Source organism: Solanum tuberosum, unplaced genomic scaffold, assembly GCF_000226075.1.
Source record: "Solanum tuberosum cultivar DM 1-3 516 R44 unplaced genomic scaffold, SolTub_3.0 scf00561, whole genome shotgun sequence".
Classification (NCBI taxonomy): Eukaryota; Viridiplantae; Streptophyta; class Magnoliopsida; order Solanales; family Solanaceae; genus Solanum; species Solanum tuberosum.
Genome location: NW_006239552.1, coordinates 210,546 through 235,094, shown reverse-complemented (window position 1 = coordinate 235,094; position 24,549 = coordinate 210,546). Strand labels below are relative to the sequence as shown.

Sequence of the window (24,549 nt, the reverse complement as noted above, 5' to 3'; positions counted from 1 at the left end):
ATATATATATATATATATATTATTATTTTTTTATTTTATTTTATTTTTTTCCATAACTTATACATGTATTAGTTATGCGTAATAGTGGAGCCGAAATATTCACTAAAGGGTTTGAAATATGAAGAAGTAAGACACAAAGAAGTAGAATGAGGTTCTTCAACATCTTATGTATATATACATAATAAATAATTTTAATCATATATAACTTTCTATTGCAGGGTTCAGATGCATCCCATGGTCCTTCCTAGCTCTGCCCCTAGTTATGGGGGTGTTTAGTTATTCAAGTTGTTCCATCTTTTATTTTATACAAAAATAATACATAGATTCTCTTATAACTTATAATTGTATTAGTTATGCGGATTTCTAAATTGTAAACCAAATAACGTATTTTTTTAAAAAAAAAAAACTTTCAAAATGACTATAGTTTGGACATAATTAGATATCTATGGTCTATAGTTTGTTTAATTACGACTCGTAACTATATGCTAGAAGGAGGAGAGAGAGAGAGGGGTCTTGCGTATAAACGTTATAATTCATAACAAATTGCATTGCGTATTGTATTTATGTGTATTTGTGTTACTATTCGTACCACGTTTCGAAAATAAAAATGGGTCCGGAAAGGTGGCTAGCCCGTACTCCAACTGATCCAACTTAAAGCCCAAGAAGCCCAGACCCGTAAGTGAACCAAATTCTTCAACTTCCTCCGTTCACCGATCATTTCATCAATCGAATTGATAATTGCAATTCAGAGAATCTTAGGTTGTTCTTCTGTTTAAGCAAACAATTGAATTCTGAACAATTTATCTGAAAATTTTGATTCGAATTGAACAATTTGAAATATAGCCGAATGTATCTAGAAGATTCAATGGGAAAAAAAATTAATTTATCATCTTCTTTCTCGATTACTGAATTTTGATTCATCCCTTTTTCTCTATTATTATCTCAGAGATTGTTTTTGGGAGGAGAATAATGGCGGTAGCTTCTGATCAAGCCACAAGTATCTGCAGTTACTGGTAAGTTTGTTCTCAATTTTTTAATTTTTTTTTAGAAGATAGAAATGTATGAAAACTATAAATTCCATAATTATTTTTCGTTTTTAGTCCCTTAACTGGAATTTATATACACAGTATTTGGGTTTGTTTGCCTCTTGGATGCTAGTGTGCATTGAAATCGTGGTGTGTTTTGACTCTGTATCAATTTTTTTGTCTGAATTTACTTGACGGACTTTTGAATTTTGTGGTCTTAAAGTAAAGATATATAAAACATATCAAAATGTATGTGAAAAGTTAAAATTAAAGAGTTTCCAAAAAAAGAATAAGGGAATAAATAAGATTTTCCTTAGCTCAGTCGGAAGGAGCTCATAATGTATGTCTCTAGCATGACCACTTGATGAAATCTTGAGGGAAGTGGGGTAAATGGCGCATACTATAGGAACGGTTTCTCTTTGGATAATAGGTATTGTAGCTGGTATTCTTGTAAGTGGTTTAATAGGTATTTTCTTTTATTGTTCATATTCCGGATTGGATTCATCCCTGTTGCAATCGTCTTAATTGAATTGTCGACATGAAAGCGAAAGCACTCAACGGTTGCCAAAAAAGGGAAGAGACATTCTTGTTGAAATGGACTAAAAAGGAAAGTGAGACAAACAAATTAAAATGGAGGGAGTAATATTCATTTATCAGCAAAAACTGATCATGATTTTAGCTTGGTTAAGGGGATGCATTAGTTGCAATTTGGGTTGATTAGCAAGCTACGGTCTGGCTACCCTTGAACTAGGTTGGGGTAAAAAATTCCATAATCCAAAACGTTGGTTAGAGTTTGCAATGTGCATATAAGGTACAATATGGAAAATCAAATACCAGCTAGGCTATTGGTGTCTACTTGTATATTGTGATGTTGGCGCAAGTGTTAATGGGTGTTTTACTCTTTCGATTTATTTTGCGCGGGGGATGTGAGCTACATGTGGATTTACTATTTAATCCTCATTTCCAATGGAAGTTGAAGAGTTCATGACTTTAATATATGATGAATGATCTCTGGGATTGTGGATAACACATTGTAAAATTTTGTTTCCAGTGACAGAGCGATTCCTTCTTCCAATCTCGATTTGCATGTTGCTCACTGCTCCCGGAAGCTTGAAAAATGTAAAATTTGCGGGGATGTGGTTCCAAAAAAACATGCAGAAGAACATTTCTTGAGCACTCATGCTCCGGTAAGTGAACCTATTGTTTAATCTCATCATTTTTTGTCAATGATGCCGTGGGATTTTACAGGGAAAAAGTTCATTTTTCCCCTTCTCTACTTGCATTCTCAACTTTTACACGCAAGGAGTTCTCGATTTCCTATAACTGTATCCATTGATCCCAATATATATTGGTCCCTTTTGAGATAGATATCTTAATTTTATCTATTCGATTTCCTTTATTTTCCAGTTTGCTTCCAGATACTGTTTGTGTGAATATGCACATTTGTCAGTTCTGTGTTTGTAAATACATATTTTTGTACCTCATTTCATGGCTGTGCAATACAAAAGGAAAGGATAGAACTTCCTTCTTATAATAACATTAAGTATGGTGTAAGGTGTTGCTACTGAATTCTTCTCACTTCTTCAAAGTTGCTGTTCTTTAAAGCTAGCTTCAAACTTTCTAATGTGATATTATGCATGAATTTTTAGGTAGCCTGCTCTTTGTGTAGTGAGACAATGGAGCGTGAGGTGTTAGGTGTTCACAAAGGTGAAAATTGCCCACAAAGGATTGTGACATGCGAGTATTGCGAATTTCCTTTGCCTGCAATTGATTTATTTAAGCATCAGGTTATAATTACTATCTATGATTAAGCTTCTTTCTGTTTTGTACTTTTTCTGGAATGTTTGAACTTCAGTATCCTGCTGTTATAATATCTGCATTCCTTTACCAGGAAGTATGTGGGAATAGAACAGAACTCTGTCATATGTGTAGCAGATATATTAGGCTCTGTGAAAGAGATGTCCATGAGAGTAGATGTAATGGAGGCACAAACATCATTGCAGAATCTTCCAGGTATACAGACCTAGAAAATTTATTTAGTCTACATTTTTCATGTCTCCAAGGTCGCTTTGAATCTTCCCTTTCAAAGTTGAGTAGATTTGGCTTTGAATTCTTGGTGATCTTTATGAGGTCCAACCGTCAGTCCAGCGGAAACATGCATCTCTCTGTTATTCTTACCTTAACGTAATTGTCCCTCAGACATGCATTTCGTGCTTATATTTTGCTTTTCCTCTCTTGTTGGTACAATTGATCTATGGATCTTGTCACAATGATAAGTGAACACCGACTTACAAGACTTAGAACCCCTTTGTTAAACCCACACCGCTCTAATCTGAAGACAAAAAGAAAACATAAAAGTGAAAACATTCTGTATAGATGCACTGTGGAGTAATGCCATGATATAATCAGCCTAATACCATCATGGCTGGATATGAACGGTCGTTGGTTAGTGATCATGACTAATAAACCTGACATCATAAAAGGTATATAGGTTCCAGCTTGTAATCTTTTCTTGATATGGTGTTGAGTCATTTTCTATTCCTGGAAACGTGTCAAGTTTTCTGGTTAGCAACTGTGACAAGGCTTGCTACCATGTAATACTTTTCTGCTTTTCGATTCAATCCAACTTGACAAAGCTCGTCTAAAGGGATATTGGATAAGTTGCTTTTTGAACAATGTATGTTTTTTTATGACAAGGGAACCCGCAGCCTCTACCCTTTTGGGTGCACACAGGGTAAACCCCATTCTTGTGATATAGCTCGCAAGCCACACATGAGTAGTAAACTGCACTAGGCAAGCCCCATGCGACGAGCTCAATCCTGAGGCCAACCCCCTGTTGTATAGCTATGTATGTTGCTATGAAAATCAGTATTAATTTTATAAATAGCAACTAAAATGCTACAGAACATGGTACTCGTTATGTTGGTTCTAATATATGTTAATTCACTTCCTAACCAGCATCCAAACGACTCTTGAGTTTATTAACCCCCGTGGGAAGGCGGTTAAATCACACCCTTTTCACCTATTATTATTTGAAAACCATAACGTTCTGCATAGGGCATTGCGGGAGCTAACAATTGCTCATTTTATTATCAACTCTTTTGATCCTCAACTCCAGGTTTCTCATACACTATATCTAAAGCCCGCTTTTCTCAAATATGCACCTGTTCCACCAATGTAATATACTGTAAATTTGACAAACTTAGAAGTTCCAGAGTCTCTAAATATGTGAGAGCCATATTCCATTAAGCAGAAAGAGTTCTTTCTAACTAGAGATGATCAAATGTATTAAGGGAGGACAAAGCGCAGAAGAAGAAAGCAAAAACTTTCTTGATGGACGTAGATAAGATAGACGTAGGATTAACCACAAAGAAAGAAGAAAAAAGAAACTCCAGTGTAGCCTTAGAAAAAATTAGAGTTTGATCACCCTTTATTGGGCAGGTAAAACATAAAGGAAACAAGAATATACATATTTATATGCATGTATTATGGATGAGAAACAAGTGTACAAACATATGTCTCCTGGCCATGTTTGACCTAGATTTTATCCGAGATTCTTGTGTATATTCATGTTCAGCACACCAGATACGGTGTTTGGTTACCAGTTTACAATCCTACATAACTAAAACATGTATAGGTTATGAGTCAATTTATGCATTAGTTTATATAGGATAGAAAACTAAGGTAACTCTGCATAACTAAAACTACCTGTGTAACTCTAGCCAACAACCAAACGACCCCTCAAGGTGCTCCTAAATATGTGCATGTGGTTATTCATATTGTTGCTTAGACATAGGTCTCTCTTTTCCTACATTCCAATTGTTTCCATCATATGTCGCGTCCAATAAAGTAAATACACTTCTAAACCATCTACTTATACTCTCTGCAACTGTACTATTGTCTATTGTGCTGCTATATCTTCTGCTCTGGTCTTTACTTTTTCGTCGTGTTTCTTGTATCTTTGAAGGAACACTAGTCCAGCTGAGAGAGATCACCACGATGCTCCTAGAAGGCAACCACACGAAGTTTCCAGGAAGCGGCTTCTATTTACAATTGCTATAACGGGCGTTGCTGTTTTGTTTGGCTCACTTATTTTCCAGAAAAAAGCCGAAGACAGTCAAGTGTCGTAGCATCTTTACTGTTATCCATCAACTGATATTACGTCAATTTTAATTAGGAGTTCCAAGAATCCATAATGTACCTACAAAGAACTAACATGCAATCAAAGATATGGACAATTACTGTTGTATGTAATCAATTTTTGTTTCTAGTTGATCTAAATAATGTAATTTGTCTTCTTGAAAATAATGACATTCATGATGCTATTGGAGGCAATGATTAGTAGCATTGGCACGTCACTCCGCTCACTTGGTTGTAAAGACTTTTTCCTTAGACAACATTTTATCAACACAAACGAGGGTTTCACTCGTTATAGGACTTGACCAAACATCTCAGGCAATATTCAATTTATCATTTTTACTCAAAAACTTGGGCAATGGTAGAAAAGGAAAAGACAATAATATGGACTTTGTTTATTTTAGTGGGAAAGGAAAACACAAGCATATTATATACAATTATAGGGTTAACGTAAATTTATTTTTTGTAATAAATAATAGGCATCATAGTCCTAATAGGTTAGAGTTAGGGTTTAAGAGGTTTTATCTCTTTTCTTTTATATATATATATAAAATATAAATACAATGAGAAAAAAAATCTTCTAAATATTATCGGGCTTCTTCTGTTTCAAGTTTGTTTGATTTTTGCAGAATCTCAGGTTGTTTTTTCTATTTAAGCAAATAATTGAATTTTGAATAAAATTTATGTGAAAATTTTAATTGGAATTAAACAAATTCATGAAATAGAGTTGAATTTATATAGATTATTCAATCGAATTTTCTTAAATTATAGTTAAACTATCATCTTCCTTCTCGATTTTTGAATTTTGATTAATCCCTTTTTTTTCTTTGTTATTATGTTAGAGGTTTTAATCAAATTAAGTGATTTTTGAGGGGAATAATGGATGTAGCTTCTGATCAAGTCACAAGTATTTGCACTCACTGGTAAGTTGCATATAATTGTTGTTATAAAAGCTACCTTTGGGTGCGCAGGTAACCCGCTCCTATGTAATAGCTTGCAAATCACATATAACCTGCATTGGCCCAATGCCACGAGCTCGATCCAAAAGGTAAATTGACAAGGGGTTTTGAACTTCAGACTTCCAACATGGAAGTCCCAATCCCAAGGGCCACCCCGAAGATAGTTAGAAGTGGAGTAAATTTCTCAAAAATCACTTGTGAAATTATTTATATTTAGCGAAGTTAATTTAATTGTGTATCAATGAAGTCAGTAAATTTAGAATTAATGGTCAAAAAACATCTAATTATGCTAAGTTCAAGTGTGTCTTTTACCATACAGGACCATAATTTATTTTTTTATGTCACATAGACAGGACCCACAAGTAATAAAATACTTTTAAAATCCAATATCAAATTGACATGTTTTTCCATTGTGGTATTCAATTTTTTTCCATAAATACTTTGATTTGATGTATTTGAGTCGGGTTATTTTTGGAAACAACCTTTCTACTGTCCGAGGTAAGGAGGTCTGCGTACGCTCTACCCTCTACAAACCCCCACTTGTGGATTACATTGTGTATGTTATTATTTCATGTTTTTGTTACCTTTGCTGGAATTAATAAAGACAATATTTGCGTTTGGTACTTTGGTTTTAGCTGCAACTTCTTGTCCCTAGTTAAGTGAAGAAGGAAAAATCTTTAAAGATGGGATGCTAGTTTGCATTGACAATTTAATACACCATACTGATGTGTTTAAGTGCAAGGAGGCGCAAGTGTGAGAGGTTGGTTGTAGTCAACGGTTAGAAGAGGTGGAGATAGGCCAAAGAAGAACGGTGAGAGATGATTAGACAAGAAATGACACAACTTTAGCTGACTAAGAGTGACCTTAGATAGGATAGGACTGTATGAAGGTCGAGGATTAATTAAGGCAGAAGGCTAGTAAGTAATTGAGTGTGTTGTCACACTTTGTGTGGAAGAGGCAGAGGTCTAGCCCGCTCTCCTCTTCTTCCTTTTAGTAGTATTCTTTAGTTATCGCGTAGTTTCTTATTCTTCGATGTGCACTACTAACTGGTGCTAAATTTGTTTTGTATCTTGCTACTTTATTGTCTTATATTTCTTACAATCCTATGTCGGATACATCTCTTTTGAGCCGATCAAGAGTCTACTAAAAGTAGCCTCTCTACCCCATAAAGGTAGAAATAAGGTTTGCGTATCCTACCCTCTCCAGACTCCACTTGTGGTGTTGTTGTAATTCATTTCGTGGCGGGGCTGTGAGCTACAGGAAAATGTGGATTTAGTCAATCATATCATGCTAAATGTCATATTTATTCAAGTTTCACCTTGTATGTTTGTCAGCTTCTTCTTATCTGACTCTAAATATGATCTTTTCCTATGTTGTGTTATTATTCATAATTTGCTGATTTGAATCGTTCTGTTTCCAGTGACAGAGCGATTCCTTCTTTCAATCTCGATTTGCATGTTCCTCACTGCTCACGGAAGCTTGAAAAATGTAAACTCTGTGGGGATATGGTTCCAAAAAAACATGCAGATGAACATTTCTTGAGCACTCATGCTCCTGCAAGTGAACCTATTCGTTTTTCCCTTCTCTAATTGCATTCTCAACTTTTACACGCAAGGAGTTCTCGATTATCTATAACTATATCAATTAATCCCGTGTATTGTATTGCTTGCTCATTGATCTCTTCGATCCTTTTTATGCATGTTAATTTTCAGGTATCCTGTTCCTTGTGTAACGAGACAATGGAGCGTGAGGTTTTAGCCGTTCACAAAGGTGAAAATTGCCCACAAAGGCTTGTGGCATGCAAGTATTGCGAGTTTCCATTGCCTGCAATTGATTTATTTATGCATCAGGTTATAACGACTATCTATGATTGAGCTGTTTGTTCTATTTTGTACCTTTTCTGGTTAAATGACTGAACGATAGTATCCTGCTCTTATAATATCTGCATTCCTTTGCCAGGATGTATGCGGGAATAGAACAGAACTCTGCCAGCTGTGTAACGTATATATTAGACTCCGTGAAATAATGGTCCATACGAGTAGATGCAATGAAGGCACAGATAACATCTCAGAATCTTCCAGGTATTACGAACCTAAAATGTTCATTTAGTTGGGATTTTTCGCGTCTCCAAGGTCGTTTTGAACCTTTCTCTCAAAGCTGAGCAGATCTTTGATTGTGTGGTTGTATATTTCATCATTTGCTAATTTGAATTGTTTTGTTTCCAGTGACGGATCGATTTCTTCTTCTAATGCAGAAGAACATTTTTTGAGCAATGATGCACTGGTAAGTGAAGAAAATCAAAACTGTTTCGTTATATTATTTTAAGTTTCCTATTCCTCATTTACTCATAATGTTTGCTTAATAAATCACATTACTATACACATTTTTTGTTAATGTTGCCCTTTTTCAAATGCCTTGGTGGTTCGTGCTATCATCAAAGCTAACATTTAAGCGTTCAGCCTGTCCTGCACCTAGTTTCAGGGCTTAAGAGTGCTTGAACGAAGTCTTTAAGAACATTCGATTCAAGTTATGCCTCTTTCTTCTTCTAAAGTTTTTGCATTTGATGAAGATATATGTTATGTTCTCCCGCTCACTGCTATGCTTCTGTCATTCTGTTCTGATTTACGAGAAGGATATCTTTGGCCTTCTCTTTTTCGTAGGCTAGGGGATAACATTCTTTTCCTACTTCTTCATAGTTGGCGAGTTTCTTTTCCCTGCAATTGATTTAGTTGAGCATGAGGTTATAATTACTACCTATGATCAAAGCTTCTTTCTAATTTGTACTTTTTCTGGAACGTTTGAACTTTCCAGTATCCTGCTGTTATAATATTTGCAATCGTTTAGCAGGAAGCATGTGGGGATAAAACAGAACGCTGTCATCTGTGTAGCAGATATATTACTCTCCGTGAAAGAGATGTTCACGAGAGTAGGTGTAGTGGTGGCACAGACACCATTTCAGAATCTTCCAGGTATACGAACCTGAAATTTTGATCTAGTAGACACTTTTCATGTCTCCGTAGTCGTTTTGAACCTTCCTTTCAAAGTTGAGAGTAGATTTGGCTTTGATTCTTTGGTGATGTTTATGAGGTCCAACCATTAGTCCATCGGAAACATGCATCTCTCTGTCATTCATACCTTAATGTAATTGTCGCTCAGACATGCATTTCATGCCTTTATTTTGCCTTTCCTCTCTTGTTTTGGTACGAGTGGTCTATGGATCTTGTCTCAACGATTAGTGAGCACTGATACCATTATAACTCTAACCAACAACCAAACGACCCTATAAAGTGCTCCTAAGTAAACAATTTACTAATACTTTGTGCAACTGTAGTACTATTGTGCTGCTATATCTTATGTTCGTGTGGCAAGTTCCCTGGTCTTTACTTTTTCGTCGTGTTTGTTGTATCTTTGAAGTAGCACTAGTCCGGCTGAGAGAGATCACGGTGCTCCTAGAAGGAAGCTACGTGCAGTTCCCAAGACGCGGCTTCTGTTTACAACACTTGCAATAACAGGCATTGCTGTTTTAGTAGGCACACTTATTTTCCAGAGGAAAACTGCAGACACTCAAGTTTCCTAGCAGATTTACTGTAATGATCCATCAACTGATACTTTTATCAAATTGTGTTTCTTACTATCTGAGAAGTTAAAATAACAATATCCGTGTCCTAGAGTTCGTAATGTACCTACTTCTTCAACTTTATACATGTTTAAGTGTCTATTCGTGAATCTGAGGTCAAGTTAAAGGACACGTTTATGTTTACGTCTTTTACTTTTACTTGTCCGCTTCAGATTTTGCATGTCCTTTTAAGACAAAATGATTAATATATGTATTTTATCACAAGATACATATGATGTATAATTTTAAGTTTTGACAAATGATTTTTTAAAACAAGTAACTAATATTAAGGATAAAATATGAAAAAAAAGATATTTTTGTCTTGACCTATGAAATACTTGTTTTTATTATTGTGAATAAGTAAAAGTGAACGTGGAGTTTAATGAAAGATATATGAGAGAAAATGACATATTGAAAGAGGGGAAAGGAGTGTGAAACATAAATATTAGGTGGAGACTACAATTCCCACTTGTCCCAATTGGCTTATATCAGAAGAATATTCAAATCAAATGTGAATAAAAAGTAATTTCAGTATAACGATATTAATATTATTTTTGTACACTCTTTAAGAAAAATATTTGGTGGCAAAGTCGATTCATTATGATTTGCATGGAGACAAAAAAAATGAAGCAAATAATTTGATTTTGTTCTGTCTTTATCTATTTTTTTTTATTTTTTTTTATACTTTGATTATGATTATTTTGGCGAATCAAGTGAAAGTATGAAAAAAGAAGGATACTAAAATTCAAATTCAAATATGAAAATAGAAAAAAAAATTAAAAAAATATCACTAATAATAGAGTGTAATGAGGAAAACATACGACAAAATGTGAGGACCAAATGAATCATGTTACTTTTTCTGCCTTTTGTCTTTTTGAGACAGATTCTGAATTATCTCTTCTACGTTAAGTATCTGTACAATTATGCCTTTTCAACTCGTGAACATTTTGTATTCATTTATCAGGTTTAAATTACATATATTAATAACAAATAATTTTAAATAAATTTAGCAGGTTGTTATTCTATTTTCCATTTTATTATATTTTATTATACACTTGCTGTAAAAATATAGTAGGCGCCTGATCATAAATTTTTCTTTTTTTAAAAAATTAGTGGAGTTGAAGTTGGAGTAAAAGATGGAATTGTGTTTGATTATACTTTTTGCAAAAAATATTTGAAATAATGTTCTTGCTTGAACGCACTTAAATACAATTTCAAAATGAGTTAGAAAATAATTTCAATTTGAAATATAACTTCAAGTTGAATTTGAGATTTTCATGTCTAGACGCAAAAAAATTATTCCACAAAAAGGTTAAAAAAAACAGTTATGGCCAAACGTTCTCTCCGTCTTAATTTATGTGATGGTGTTTGACGTAACACAAGATTTAAGAAAGAAAAACTTTTAAAATTTATTGTCTAAAATAAATTATAAAATATTTATTTGAGTAAAACTTAAAAATTGTTACATATATTAAATATAGAAATGTACCTTTTTAACTGCTTAAAAAAGAAAAAATATCACATAAATTTGAAACCCAAGTAGTATTTACTATTGTAGTAGGTGATGTCAATATGTAGGAGCAAGTAGATAAACTTGAGAGTACAACTATGGGGTCTATTAGGGGCGTATTTAGAGGGGGTGCCATGGGTTCACGTGAACTCATGCTTTCCATCTCTAGATTATATATAATAGTGTTATATTTTTAAAAAATATTTAAATATAGATGTGTGAACTCATGTTTAAAGTATCATATAATAATCAATAATGATTAAGTGCAACCTCTCTAAGTAAGGATAAAAATTTAAATCTTATATCTATCTTGTCCTTTTAAGTAACACCTCCCCAAGTGGTTTTCGATTATACTTTTGATGTTTCAACTAATTTTTCTTTTGTTTTTTTTCCTTTAATCTTTCAAAATTTTCAAGTGGCTTACATTGGAAGTTCCTAAAAAACTTTGCACTATAAGATTTTTATATAATTAAATCAAATGTGTATATTAAAATTTAAAACTAATAGTATTATATATTTTGGACCTATAATTTTTAAAATTTATTGATTCATATTAAGAACCTAAAAATCAAACTTATCAAATTTATATTTAAGATACATTTTTTCGTATTCGTGCACTCTGACGAATTCCTGGATAAGCCTCTGGGGTCTATGGCATGTGTTTATGGTGTTCATAATTCAAATTTGCATCGCAATGCTCAACACAAAAAGAGTTACATTTTCCTGGAAAACAATTTTTTAAATATCTTTCTTCATTGAATAGGTGGGGATACAGAAGAAAAAAAATTGTTACTTTAGGGAAACTATGTCTTCTACAGGACTGTTGTTAAATGCTCAAAATGACTATGTAAAGTTCTTTTCTTTTTGAACTTACTGCTCTTAATTTTGTTATTTTCATAATAAACTTCCTCCTTCTCCCTATTTTTCTTGGTCTCTGTTTTGCTGGTTGTTCTTTTTTTTTGAGGGGGTGGGGGTGGATGTGCAAGGAAGGTTGACAATTTAGGTAAGGTCCAAGAAGGGTAAGGGATGCAAAGATCGAATTTTTAATGAGGAAATTTCATAAATAACTATAGTTTGAAGCATAATTACCGTTTGTAGTTATAGTTTGCTTAATTACAGTTCATAGCAACTATTTTAGAGTTGTATCTGTGGGCTTGGAGCTGGATCTGTTGTATCTGTTTGCTCAACCTAGTTGTACTGTAGCATGTCGTGAAAGAAGCACATTGGACGGGACGGGCATAAGTTCAATAGGGATAAGTTATATCTCTTAACATATACAATTTTGTTGGATATACTGTATAATTTGTTTGTTCAATCTAGTTGTGTCAATACATACAATTTTATTAGATACATTGTATTTGTTCGCTCAACCAAAGCCTCGATTTTGAAATATATTCTCAAGTTAATAATGGAGGAATCTCATCCATCTACCATATGTCTTGGTAGTAAAGATTGTTTTTTTTTGTTCTGTAAGAGTGTTTTCTGTTGTAGGTGGTGATAAATAATGGAGTTGTGGAAATAACTTGGACAAATCCAGGAGGAATTATCAAAGGGATAAAGTACAAGGGAATTGACAACTTGCTGGAACAAAAGAATAAAGATTTGAATGGAGGGTAAGTTATATAGAAGGTGTAATCACAATTCCTCCTTTGTATTCTGATAATCAAAGAAATCTGTTACTATCTGTTGTTTCTTGTGCTTCGATTATCATATTATTTTGTTGTAGTTACTGTTTAGAATGTTTTGTTATGCTTTCACATCCTTTGATTCTTTTTCTGGACTGCTTTGGACTGTTTTTCCTTGAAATGAGGGTCTAGCAGAAACAACCTCTCTGCCTACCCTCCCCAGACTCCACTATATGGAACTACATTGGGTATGTTGTTGTTGTATAATCAAAGAAATCTGTCTTCGAGGATGTACAAAATCTGAGTCTGTTTGTATCATTTTATTAAGATGATAATCCATGGGTTTTTTTACAACCATAGTTGAATAGGTAGTGATTTATCTGATGCTGTTGAAACAAACAGGTTTTGGGACCTTAATTGGAGCGAGCCGAGTAGTACAAAAACAAGGGGAAAGTTTGACACGTATGTATTCTGTACTCTCATCCTTTTCCCTATAGTAAAAGTTTAATATTGCTTAGAAATATCAGGTGGAACACATTATATAGAACTGTTAATGTTCACCCTTAAGCTATGTTGCTCGGACTTTTCAGAAATACCTAGAGGTGAACATTGAAACGTCCAAAAGTAGTGCATTTTTGAAGGACCCGAAAGGGGTGCAAGCTCATTTTTGGGAAGTCCAAGCAATATAGTCTTTAGGGTGCTAAAGTGAATTAACCAAGGTTAAGAAGTATAGAGATTGCATTATCATCCTTCTTTTTGTTTGTGTGGATTATTGTGCAGGATACAAGGGACAGATTTGCAAGTTATAGTGGAAAATGAGGAGCAAATTGAGCTTTCATTCACAAGAATGTGGAGTCCAGAAGTCCAGGGTGAACAAGCTCCTTTGTATATTGATAGGAGGTTCTTGTTGAATTTAGATTTTTTTCTTCTAATCGTTTGAGTATAATTCGTCATTAATGATGGACTACTTTCTTACTGATATAGACTATTTGCAGGTTTGTAGTATTTCGTGATGTTCCGGGATTTTATTCATATGCCATCTTTGAGCACACGAAAGACATGCCTGCTTTCCACCTTAACACGACCAGAATTGCTTTCATGCTCAATAAAGAAAAGTAAGAATCTTCATAGCTATTTTCTCCAAATGAAACAGCATGTTGAAGTGAACAAACTTGATTCATTTGCAATGCTCATATCACTTGTTATTCAAAATATTCTATCATGGGAAAGGAATTTACCGTAAGGGCGTAAGAAAAGGAGAGAAAAAGATCAGATGTAAAACTTTAAAATCTTTGGATGTAGTCTGAAAGGCATTTGTCCAACGTTCTTTTGAAAGATCTCTTCGTAAAGCAAAATGTTGTTTCGTTAAGGATGTAAAAATGATCAAATTCTAACAAAATGAAATTGAGAACGGAAACAACAAAAAGTAACTCTCTAGTATCCTTCTGGCATTACCAGGTTTCACTACATGGTCATAACAGATGATAGACAAAGATTTATGCCTAGTGCAGAAGACCGGCTTCCAGGGAGAGGCGAACCATTAGCCTATCCTGAAGCGGTTCTCCTTGTCGATCCTATAGAGCCAGAGTTCAAAGGAGAGGTATTATACTTGAGGGAATTTACAGCATTAAATGAGTAAGGCTGTATTGTAAATTAGAGGTTATAGTGAACTTAATTTACTGTCTCCTTTGGATCTCCAACTGCAGGTGGATGACAAATATCAGTATTCACTTGAAAACAAAGATAATCAAGTGCATGGATGGATATCTTTTGACCCTCCTGTGGGGTTTTGGCAAATCACTCCGAGCAATGAATTTCGAACAGGAGGGCCATTCAAACAAGATTTAACCTCCCACGTGAACCCGACCACCCTTGCTGTAAGCAGTTAACATGCTAATGTTTGTTCAATTATAGACAGATAACTGTAAGCATGGTTTCGGTGAAAAATATGCATTTTGTTGTTTTGTGATCCTCAGTATCCTCCCAAGTTTTTCTAGTATAGCGGTTTGCGAGCAATCAAAGACATACAATAGTTTATATGAACACAATCGCATAGTGAACTTTCTCTGACTTCATTCATATGATTCCTCTAAACTATAACTCCCTACAAGTAATTTCTTTTTTAAAAAATTGCAGATATTTCTAACTTCCCACTATGCTGGTACAGAGCTTCTGGTAAAATTTGAAACTGGGGAGGAGTGGAAGAAAGTCCTTGGCCCCGTGTTCACATATTTTAATTCTATATCAGACAAAGACATGGCTCTATCGCTTTGGGATGACGCAAAAAGACAGGTCAGGAACAAAGAGAAGATAGAAGTTGAAATCACAACAGTAAATCAGTATGGAGAATAATGATTCTTAACTTGACATAATTTCACATTTTATATTATTTAGATGAACGAAGAAGTCCAATCCTGGCCTTACAGTTTCCCAACTTCTGAAGAATTTCCTAACTGTGATCAAAGGGGCGTAGTTAGAGGTCGATTGCTTGTGCAAGACAGGTACTGTCCTCTCTTACCTTAATTCCACATTTTGCATTTCCAGGTTCAGTAACTATGTTATCTGAGTTAGTCTTATGATCTTATGGACAGATACTTGAGCAAAGAAAATTTACCTGGAAAAGCTGCATCTGTAGGACTAGCAGCGCCAGGAGACGCTGGATCATGGCAAAGAGAGAATAAGGTACTCTTCTCTATCGCTCTGAATTGAATGGGAAACACAGTGCCTTATAAGTAAACAAGCTCATTTAACCTGTATGATTCAGTTAAAACTACTAACAGACATGATATGCATATTGCCATTATACCAGGGTTACCAATTTTGGACTATGACGGATGAGGATGGCTGCTTTGTCATTAAGAACATACGTGCAGGGTCATATAATCTTTACGGAGTGGTGCCTGGATTTATCGGAGATTACAAGTATGAAGTTGTAATAACTTTAACAGAAGGTTCTATTAAGTAGCTGCAATTTCAAATAGAATCTATGCTGAAACTTTCTGAGTTATCAAAGGTTCTAACTTCTAACCATGATATTTAATATTAATGCAGGTTGTGATATTGGGCTGGGTGAGATTGTTTATGAGCCTCCAAGAGATGGTCCTACCTTGTGGGAGATCGGTATCCCTGACCGCTCTGCTGCAGAATTTTATATTCCTGATCCAAACCCGAAATACGTTAACAAACTTTACCTAAATCAAGACAAGTGAGACCCCTTAGGCCCTTACCAACTTCTTAAATTTAAACAGGCTAATGTTCAAGAGCCAATCACTGAATAATGCAATTTACTTACATATATGTCTTTGTAACTTTTGTACAATTGGTAACTAAAAGAAAACATTCTGTCGTAACTTTATGCCAGATTTAGGCAGTATGGTTTGTGGGAGAGATATGCAGAGTTATATCCCGAGAACGATTTAGTCTACACAGTTGGAGTTAGTGACTATCAGAAAGACTGGTTCTTTGCTCAGGTTAACAGGTACTTTCTCTAACATTTTCCCCAAGACTCATATTTTGAGTTGTATTAGATGATAAGAAATTGTTTTTCGTGAAATCCACTTAACTCACAGGAAAGAATAAATCTGTTCCTACTGATGACTTCCTTTAGACTCTCAAGTTATTTCCAAGACTGAAGACATAATCAGTGTGTAAATACTTGTATGTGTAGGGAGATAGGTGACAAAGCATATCAAAGTACTACATGGCAAATCAAGTTCAAGATTGATAATGTAGATCAAGGTGGATCATACACATTGCGCGTAGCACTTGCAGCTTCCAATCATGCTGAATTGCAGGTTTCATACAAATATCTTACATAATGTGAACATAAATTGAATTGGTTGGCGCCATTGTATCTCAGTTCTCACCCAATAATTGCCTGTTTGGTCAAGCTTCTAAGGAGCCAAAATTGCTTATTTGTTTTTATTTTTTAGAAGAAAATGCTCATTTTAGAGAGTTGAGGTGGCTTTGCCAAGCTTTTAGAAAGAAAACGTGTTTTTGAATGGTCGTCATGGTAGTAGCAGAAGCTGTGTTCTAAAAGCTGAATAAACAGCATTTTTCCTGTGAACGCTTTTGGAACCTTGATCAGGCACAAATTGTTGCTCTAATATTGGCTAAGGTTCTTTCCAGGTTGATTAGTCAAATACAAAATCTTTTTTTTTTCGTTTTTTTTTTCTTTTTACCCTCCCTAGGAGCTCCCACCCCTTTTGCTCCCTTGGTGACTCGAACTCGCAACCTTCGGGTTGGAAGTGAGGGGTGCTTACCATCCGAGCAACTCCCTCTCATCAATTAGTCAAATACAAACTACTACTCTCCAAAAGTACTTTTTGAAATAAGCAGAGTTTAGGAGCTCGGCCAAACAAGCTATGAATGTTTGTTGCTTATCTAACTAATAGTGAAAGACTAACATGAGCTGAAACTTTTTGTAAAAGGTCCGGATCAACGATCCAACAGCAGATCCTCCTCTACTTTCAACTGGAGAAATTGGAGGAGACAATGCAATTGCAAGACATGCTATTCATGGGATCTATTGGTTGTTCACTGTAACAATACCTGGTTCACTACTTTTGGGAGGAGAAAACACCATATTTTTGACACAAGCAAAGACAGCCAACGCTTTCCAAGGGATTATGTATGACTATATTCGCTTGGAAGGTCCCTCATGCCAGAATGGAAACCTTTGATTAATTTTTTTCCACACAAAAAATCTGAGTAGAACTATTCATGATTTGTTGGTATTTCATCATGCAAATAAAAAAGATTACATTTCACCATATTTGTAAAGATTACATTTATTTGATAGAGACTTCTTGTATTGAATTGCCTGAGGATTTTACTTGCCAATATTTGGCTACCAGATTGGGAGGCAAGTTTTTATGCATCAAATAATAAAATATTCTCTTAGTTTTCTCTAGTCTTCACCTTTACTTTGTTGTAATTAATATGTTGTTCTGGTTCAATCAGCATGTATATTCAATGCAGTAAAGTTACTTGAGATCCATGGATCATGACATGACAAGGAGAAAGGAGTTGAACGGATTCTAAAGTTGATACCAATGTCCAATAGCACCCCAGAAGCGGATCCAAATTTTGAAATTTCTAAGTTCTGGACGTGGGAATCCAATTAAGAGGCAGAGCCATAATTTAAAGCTTGTGAGTTTTGGATTCTAAGTTTTTAAAGTTATTGGTTCCAAGTTAATAATATGTACATGGTCAATTGAATCTTGAAGACAAGTAAAATGTTGAACCAAAGCTAAATTCAGTTGAACCCGTAGCTGGTATTCTCCCTCCGCCACGAGTCCCGATATCAAATGAAACAAGAATTGGGTGGATCGGACACAAACTTTGTGTCTAACTCAGTTTTAATAACTAGCACTCATAATCTTCAAAAATACCGCCCTGTTGTGTGTCGGATCCTTCAAAAATTATGCATTTTGTCTCTAATATTGGTGCGGCAACATTTTTGGGAAGCCAAAAGTGCTTATTTTAGAGAGATAGGTTGTTTGGCCAAGCTTTGAAGATTATCAATGTATGTATAAACTCACTCTCCAGTTGTATCTACAACAAGCTTTGAAAAGAAGAAGATCCAATCAAATTAATAATACTAATAAAGGGTCTTTATTTCCCTTACTTTCTGGCTTTTAACTCACAACTTATAAAATTACACAATAAGAAGAACTGCATTTACCATTTTAAACATGTCATTCTATTGCTTTGGCAGTAGCAATAGTGATTATGTACTCAATCTCCTCGGCTACTTCTTTCATCGAAGGCCTGCTTTGTCTTCTTTCCTCCAAGCAACTGACAGCCAGAAAACCGAGTGCCTTCATTGTCTCCAACTCCACCCTGCTTGCTCCCTCCTTTAATGCAGGATCAACAGCATCCATTATTCTCTCTTCCTCTACCAACCTTTGCACGTAAATAGCCAAGTTTACATCATCCTGTGGTCGACCAAAGTCTATTGCCTTTTGGGATGTCAAGAGTTCCAACAACACAACCCCGAAACTGTACACATCACTCTTGTCTGTCAATTGGTAGTTCCTGTAGTACTCAGGGTCAAGATAACCAAGGGTACCCTGAGCACAGGTGGACACATGACTCAGGTCTGTATGTGCCAACCGTGAAAGACCAAAGTCTGCGACCTTAGCATTCAACTTGTCATCGAGCAAAATGTTGCTAGACTTGACATCCCGATGGTAAATAGGAGGAACTGCAGAGAAATGCAAGTAAGCAAGTCCCTCTGCAGTTGCATGAGCAATACTGAGTCGGCAATCCCATGTTAGAAGTTTGCGTTGCAAATACAAGTGATCACTTACAGTTCCATTCGGGACATACTCATAAACTAGCAATGGCTGTTCAAGCTCAACACAACAACCTAGAATGCGCACAAGGTTCTTGTGGTTAACCTGACAGAGTATTCTGACCTCATTGAGAACTTGCTCAATGCCCTTAGTATTCCCTAGCTTGGCACATTTAACAGCAACCACAGTACCATCATCAAGCTTACCATAGTAAACTTCACCATAACCTCCAGCACCAAGAAGGCGGTCCGTAGAGAAATTGTTTGTTGCTTTCTTGATTTCTTTGCCTGTAAATAGCTTCGCAGATTTAACACCACCAGAGCTTAGAATATCTTCCCGTTCTCGAGTTAGTCGATCTCGTGCTTCCTTAATTCGTTTGTGACGTCTGTACACAAAAAAACCAATTACAGCAGCAATCACCGCCACACCCAGGCCTGATGTCAAACCTGCAAATCCAAGAAGTATTCAAGTATTGATCAACACAACAACCAAAAATAGTATTGATCAACCATCTTAATAACTAGATAATTTCAATTATTATAAGCTCCTTGAAGTCTCAAAATAGAGTAAAAAAACAAATTGTGCGGGCGTTTGATACAGGTGCAGAGATCTAACCTTCCTGATCTAAAGTATAAGATTCTGGGATATGGATTCAAATACAGGTACGAAGATTCAGCTAAAAATAATGAGAGAAGTATCAAAAACACCTCTAAACTTTATGCAAATTATTAGTTTCATCCCCGAACTATTGACAGCCTTAAAAACACTCATTTACTTAACAAATTGAAGCTAAATACACCCCCGATCTTGCAATAGTAGAGGGGTGTTTTTAAAGCTGTCAATAGTTCGGGGATAAAACTAATAACTTGCGCCAAGTTTAGGAGTGTTTTGATATTCTCTCCAAAATAATTCAAGTATCTAAAAATAAAGTTATATGTTTATGAGACATTAGGTAGAAAACTTAGTTATTCCAAAGAAAAAATATTGATCACAAAGAAAATCCTATAAGGAGATAAAAGGAAAAGGACTATCATACAAATTTCTTTATACAAGTCAATTCAAATTTATTCAATTTCACCTTAGCTTTTATTTTTATCACAAAAATCATTAGATATATCCCGCATTTCTCCGTTAATATTGATAAAAGTATCCAAATTTGATTGACCAAATCCGATATGAATCCCACGCCCACATCTTCTCGACATATATGTGGCACAAAAAAATAAGAATCCGAACAACTTAAATAAAAACAGAGTAATAACTAAACTAAATGTGACCCATTATACAATACCTGCTATGAGTGCAGTGTGGTCGCTACCACAACCGTCACGATCTTGGCATGTCACATCTGCGTATCGAATTCAGAAATAGTTAAAACAAAGACACATCCAAATCGAAATCGGAGAAGTGATTTTCTAGCCTTTTTATAATTAATCTTTTTACTATTTTGTGTCATTTTTAATCAAGATCTTTATTTTTACCCGTAACGCGTTAATTTTTAGGAGATCTAAAAAGTACTCTCTTTATAACTTACCTTGGGCACATAACGCGGCAATTGGGTCCCAATGAAACCCGGAATGACAAAAACATCTGTTAACACCTCCATTCAAATTCGGGTCGGGTCCACAGGTCGAATCAGAATCACAATCGGACTGACCCGTACAAACCGGCTCCGGTGGTGAAACCCACTGCAATTCCATCCCGGCTTCCGGCCATCTACTAACCGGTAACGACGGATCCAAATTCACAAAACTCCGGTAAGCCCGACAACCCGATTCCCTAACCCGAATCATATACGCCGTCGACGATCCACCTGCCCCAAACGTACAACAAATCGGCGCGTTCCTACACGCGCCAACACCATCTCCATTTCCAGAACTTCCATTCACGTAAGTATGACACAAACTCTCTGAGGAGCAATTAAGCAGAGTCGAAAGCAAAGTCTGAGTACAGTTTAAGTACATGATTGTGTTGCTGCTCGTAATGTTGAAAGGAAGAGAAGAATTCAATTGAACACCTACGGTAGAAATGTCCTGGGTGATGCAGGTGTTGGATAAAAACGGTGATGGTTCGATAGTAAGTCTTTGTGATTCGGGAGATATTGAACTTATCGGATATGAATTGTTCAGCGTATCGAAGAAAAGTTCGGGTTGGATGTTGCTACTGCACCGTATTTTGTAAGATTGGTCACCGCAATCTGGGCCGGTACTGAGTGGGTAAGGAACAGGAGAAGATCCACAATCAGCACAACGACGAGCAGAAAGTACTGCAGGGGTGCTGCAGATTAGCAGAAGCAGGAGGAGCAGGGCAGCCATGACTTTTTTTTTTTTTGGAAGATGAAGAAGGGGGTTGAATTTGATTGATTTTTATAGTAAATTTATTCTTCTTATTTTCTTCTTTGGTTTTATTGGTCAATGAGGTTGTAGTTGTTTATAGAATTTTTTATTTTTGTTAAGGATTGAAATTTAGAAGATAGTGGATGAATAGTCTAAAGATTTGGAAGATTCTTTAAAATTTTTGACTTTTGACTTTTATTGGGATATAGATTTTTCAAAAGAATATTCTTGTTTAGTTCTTATCAAGGTTTATGTTTTGAGTTAAATTAGCTCAAAGATATTATTCATAGAAAATGATATTGTCTTAATTTGGATTAAGTTTTTATGGTTTTGCTATTAATGTTGTTCACACACTCAACGACTTCTTTTTGAATTTAATTTGGGATAAGGGTCAGAAAAATACCCCAACTTTGGTCGAATTTGCTGGTTATTTAGGGATAAGGGTCTGAAAAATACCCTAACTTTGGTCGAATTTGTTGTTGTGGTACTAAACTTTCATGAGGACCTATTACCTCCCTAGACTATTTAATACCGTATTTTTTACCCCCTGAACTATTTAATTGTGTATTTTAAAGGTATATATGCCCACGTGGACACATTACTATTTATAATTTTGCATTATTTTTTATGTCCACGTGGACAAATATAATGTTTAAAATACGGTATTAAATAGTCTAGGGAGGTAATAGGTCCTCATGAAAGTTTAGTATCGCAACAGCAAATTCGACCAAAGTTGGATATTTTTCAGACTCTTATCCCATTTAATTTTATATAGACTATTACTCCTTTTGTCCATATTTACTTATCCACTTTTTCTTTTATAATTGTCCTTAATTATTTGTTCATTTTGACAAATCAAGAAAGAACAAAAAAAAAAATCATATTATACTCTCAATTAATTACTTTGAAAAAGGTAAAATCTTTTGAAAATATTAAATTTTTAATTCATCCACTTCATAATTAATAGGGATAAAATGGTAAACTCACTATGTCAATAATTATTTTTTTAATAGGTGTGTCAATTCAAAAATGGACAAGTAATTAGGGTAGAGGGTGTATTAATATTCACGAGTCAAGTTTTGCAGAGTATTAAATGTGTGTAGTCTATATTGTCTGAGTATTTTATGATAATTTAAGTCCGTAACATTTTTTTATATATATATTTGCTTCTCTAAAATGGTAAGAGATCGTAAATTGAGCCCGACGTCATCGTGTGTTATCGTCTGTCTTCGTCATACTTATACAATAACATCGGTTGTTGAGCTAAATCAACATAAAAATACTCTTAACAATGTGTGATATTATTTGCTTTAGATTAAATCTACACGATTTTCTCTAAACCGACTCACATTAGCAAAAAATCCTACAACTTATATGTAGTTTTTCAAAAAAATTAAATTACCAATATGAAACATTATGGACACACTTAACAAAATTGATAAATGTTTTAAAGTCCTAGCTTCTATATTTCGTTTAATCATTATTTCTTATAGAGTGAAACGCGCTAAACCTCTCCAAAATAGAGTCTATGCTTCTGATTCATTGACTATGCAAATATAATTGTATGTTGCTATTCTAAAACACTTAACCGTTTAAAAGCTCTATTGTTACGATATTTAATTTGGTCTTAACTAATATGTATGTCCTTCAGTTTTGGGCATGTATAAGGAGATATTTAAATTTGTATAAAGTTGAATAATGAGACACATGCCTTATGAGGCGTCCTACATGGCAATTCACGTCTGACATGTATTATGCCACGTAGAACACATTCGTCTATTTGTTCAATTTTATACAAATTTAAATATACTTGTGCAGACCCAGAATTGAAGGACATAAATGTTAATTGAAACCAAGTTAAAGAATACATTTATGTATTATGTATTTTTCTGATGACATTGCCAACCACCTATGTCGAAATTCAGTCCACACTTATTTATTTATCTAATTTCTCGATTTATATTATATAGCTTCTCAATCATTTTATCATTTGTTGTATTTTAATTTATTTATCTAAAATTAATATCTTCTTGGATTATTAGAAAATTACTCCAAAATTTTAGTTAATTTCTTTTTACATAAAAGGGAACGAAAGAAGTATACTTTGCTCATGTTTGGTCATAGATTAAGAAGTTCAAACTTGAAAATTTAAATTATATTTAAAGTTGTAATTTTTGAAATTTAAAATTGCGTTTGAATGTGCATTTAACTTAAATTTTAGTTGCGGACCCCACTCTAAAAACATAGGTACCCACATTAATAGCAGGTTTGATTCCAGAATTGAATAGGTTAGTGAATATGGCTGCGTATTGGTTGGTTCGATTTGTTTTTTAAATTTATCGGTTCGACTTATCGGCTATCGATTTGTAAACATGTTGTTACACCATTATAGAATCATCAAGATAGCTTATCGATTATTGGTTTATTGGTTATTGGTCGTTATCAATTTGATTATCGATTATCGATTTGTAGACATGTTAAACCATTATAGAACCATTAAGATATTGACTTATCGATTATTGATTTATCGGTTATTGATCTTTATCGGTTCAACTTTTAAGATTTGATACAAAAAAAAATCATTGAAAACCACTTAAAAACAAGGTGACAAACCAAAGAACCATACAAGTAAGTTGACATATTGCATCTTGCTCAAAAGCAAACACACGCACATCATAAAATAACCGAGAGTTTGAGACATTCAGAAATAAAATTATGAAACCAAACTCTATGTCAAAGACTTTATATACTAAATGATATAAATATAATAATTTGTTATCGGGTTATGTTAAGAAAAAACCTCAACCCTTACCGATAACCCCATAATAAAAAATCAAAATCATTCCCGAAATTGAAAAACCAATAATTCGCAATCAATAATAACTTTTTTACTATTCTGATTATCAGTTTCAATTCAATTTTGAACAACTCTATTAGCGAATAAGAAGATTTTTCCATCAATAATGAAAATTACATTAGCCTTTTAAAAAAAAAAATTAAAATCAAATTTCCAAAATCTCATAGTCAAACAAATATATATGC

General features: G+C 34.6%; 4 protein-coding genes across 5 annotated transcripts; 3 read left to right on the top strand and 1 right to left on the bottom strand.

The window, feature by feature from the left end:
• Positions 1 to 683: 683 nt before the first annotated feature.
• Positions 684 to 5,383, top strand: LOC102585369 (XIAP-associated factor 1-like). 2 transcript variants are annotated; one of them, XM_006366368.2, is made up of 6 exons: positions 684 to 759; positions 947 to 1,013; positions 2,077 to 2,212; positions 2,675 to 2,812; positions 2,917 to 3,038; positions 4,993 to 5,383. In XM_006366368.2, the coding sequence occupies exons 2-6, from the start codon at positions 970 to 972 to the stop codon at positions 5,153 to 5,155; spliced, it is 603 nt and encodes a 200-aa protein (XP_006366430.1). In that variant the 5' UTR covers positions 684 to 759; positions 947 to 969; the 3' UTR covers positions 5,156 to 5,383. The 2 variants fall into 2 exon arrangements, with proteins under 2 accessions (XP_006366430.1, XP_015160362.1); XM_015304876.1 differs by having other exon boundaries at positions 702 to 849.
• Positions 5,384 to 6,041: 658 nt separating this feature from the next.
• Positions 6,042 to 9,748, top strand: LOC102586696 (TRAF-type zinc finger domain-containing protein 1-like). The gene is made up of 5 exons (XM_006366372.2): positions 6,042 to 6,085; positions 7,542 to 7,677; positions 7,834 to 7,971; positions 8,969 to 9,090; positions 9,536 to 9,748. Exons 1-5 carry the CDS (start codon positions 6,042 to 6,044, stop codon positions 9,696 to 9,698), a joined length of 603 nt encoding a protein of 200 aa, XP_006366434.1. The 3' UTR covers positions 9,699 to 9,748.
• A 2,230-nt stretch (positions 9,749 to 11,978) lies between these two features.
• Positions 11,979 to 17,778, top strand: LOC102584605 (probable rhamnogalacturonate lyase B). The gene is made up of 15 exons (XM_006366365.2): positions 11,979 to 12,094; positions 12,739 to 12,860; positions 13,275 to 13,334; positions 13,653 to 13,772; positions 13,868 to 13,987; positions 14,331 to 14,472; positions 14,579 to 14,749; positions 15,009 to 15,164; positions 15,267 to 15,373; positions 15,464 to 15,554; positions 15,682 to 15,823; positions 15,924 to 16,077; positions 16,234 to 16,350; positions 16,540 to 16,666; positions 17,303 to 17,778. The coding sequence occupies exons 1-15, from the start codon at positions 12,053 to 12,055 to the stop codon at positions 17,552 to 17,554; spliced, it is 1,923 nt and encodes a 640-aa protein (XP_006366427.1). The 5' UTR covers positions 11,979 to 12,052; the 3' UTR covers positions 17,555 to 17,778.
• Positions 17,779 to 18,041: 263 nt separating this feature from the next.
• Positions 18,042 to 21,570, bottom strand: LOC102584266 (wall-associated receptor kinase-like 20). Its single transcript, XM_006366364.2, has 3 exons — positions 20,706 to 21,570; positions 20,463 to 20,519; positions 18,042 to 19,617 (listed from the first exon to the last, which is right to left on the bottom strand). Exons 1-3 carry the CDS (start codon positions 21,484 to 21,486, stop codon positions 18,572 to 18,574), a joined length of 1,884 nt encoding a protein of 627 aa, XP_006366426.1. The 5' UTR covers positions 21,487 to 21,570; the 3' UTR covers positions 18,042 to 18,571.
• Positions 21,571 to 24,549: the final 2,979 nt, after the last annotated feature.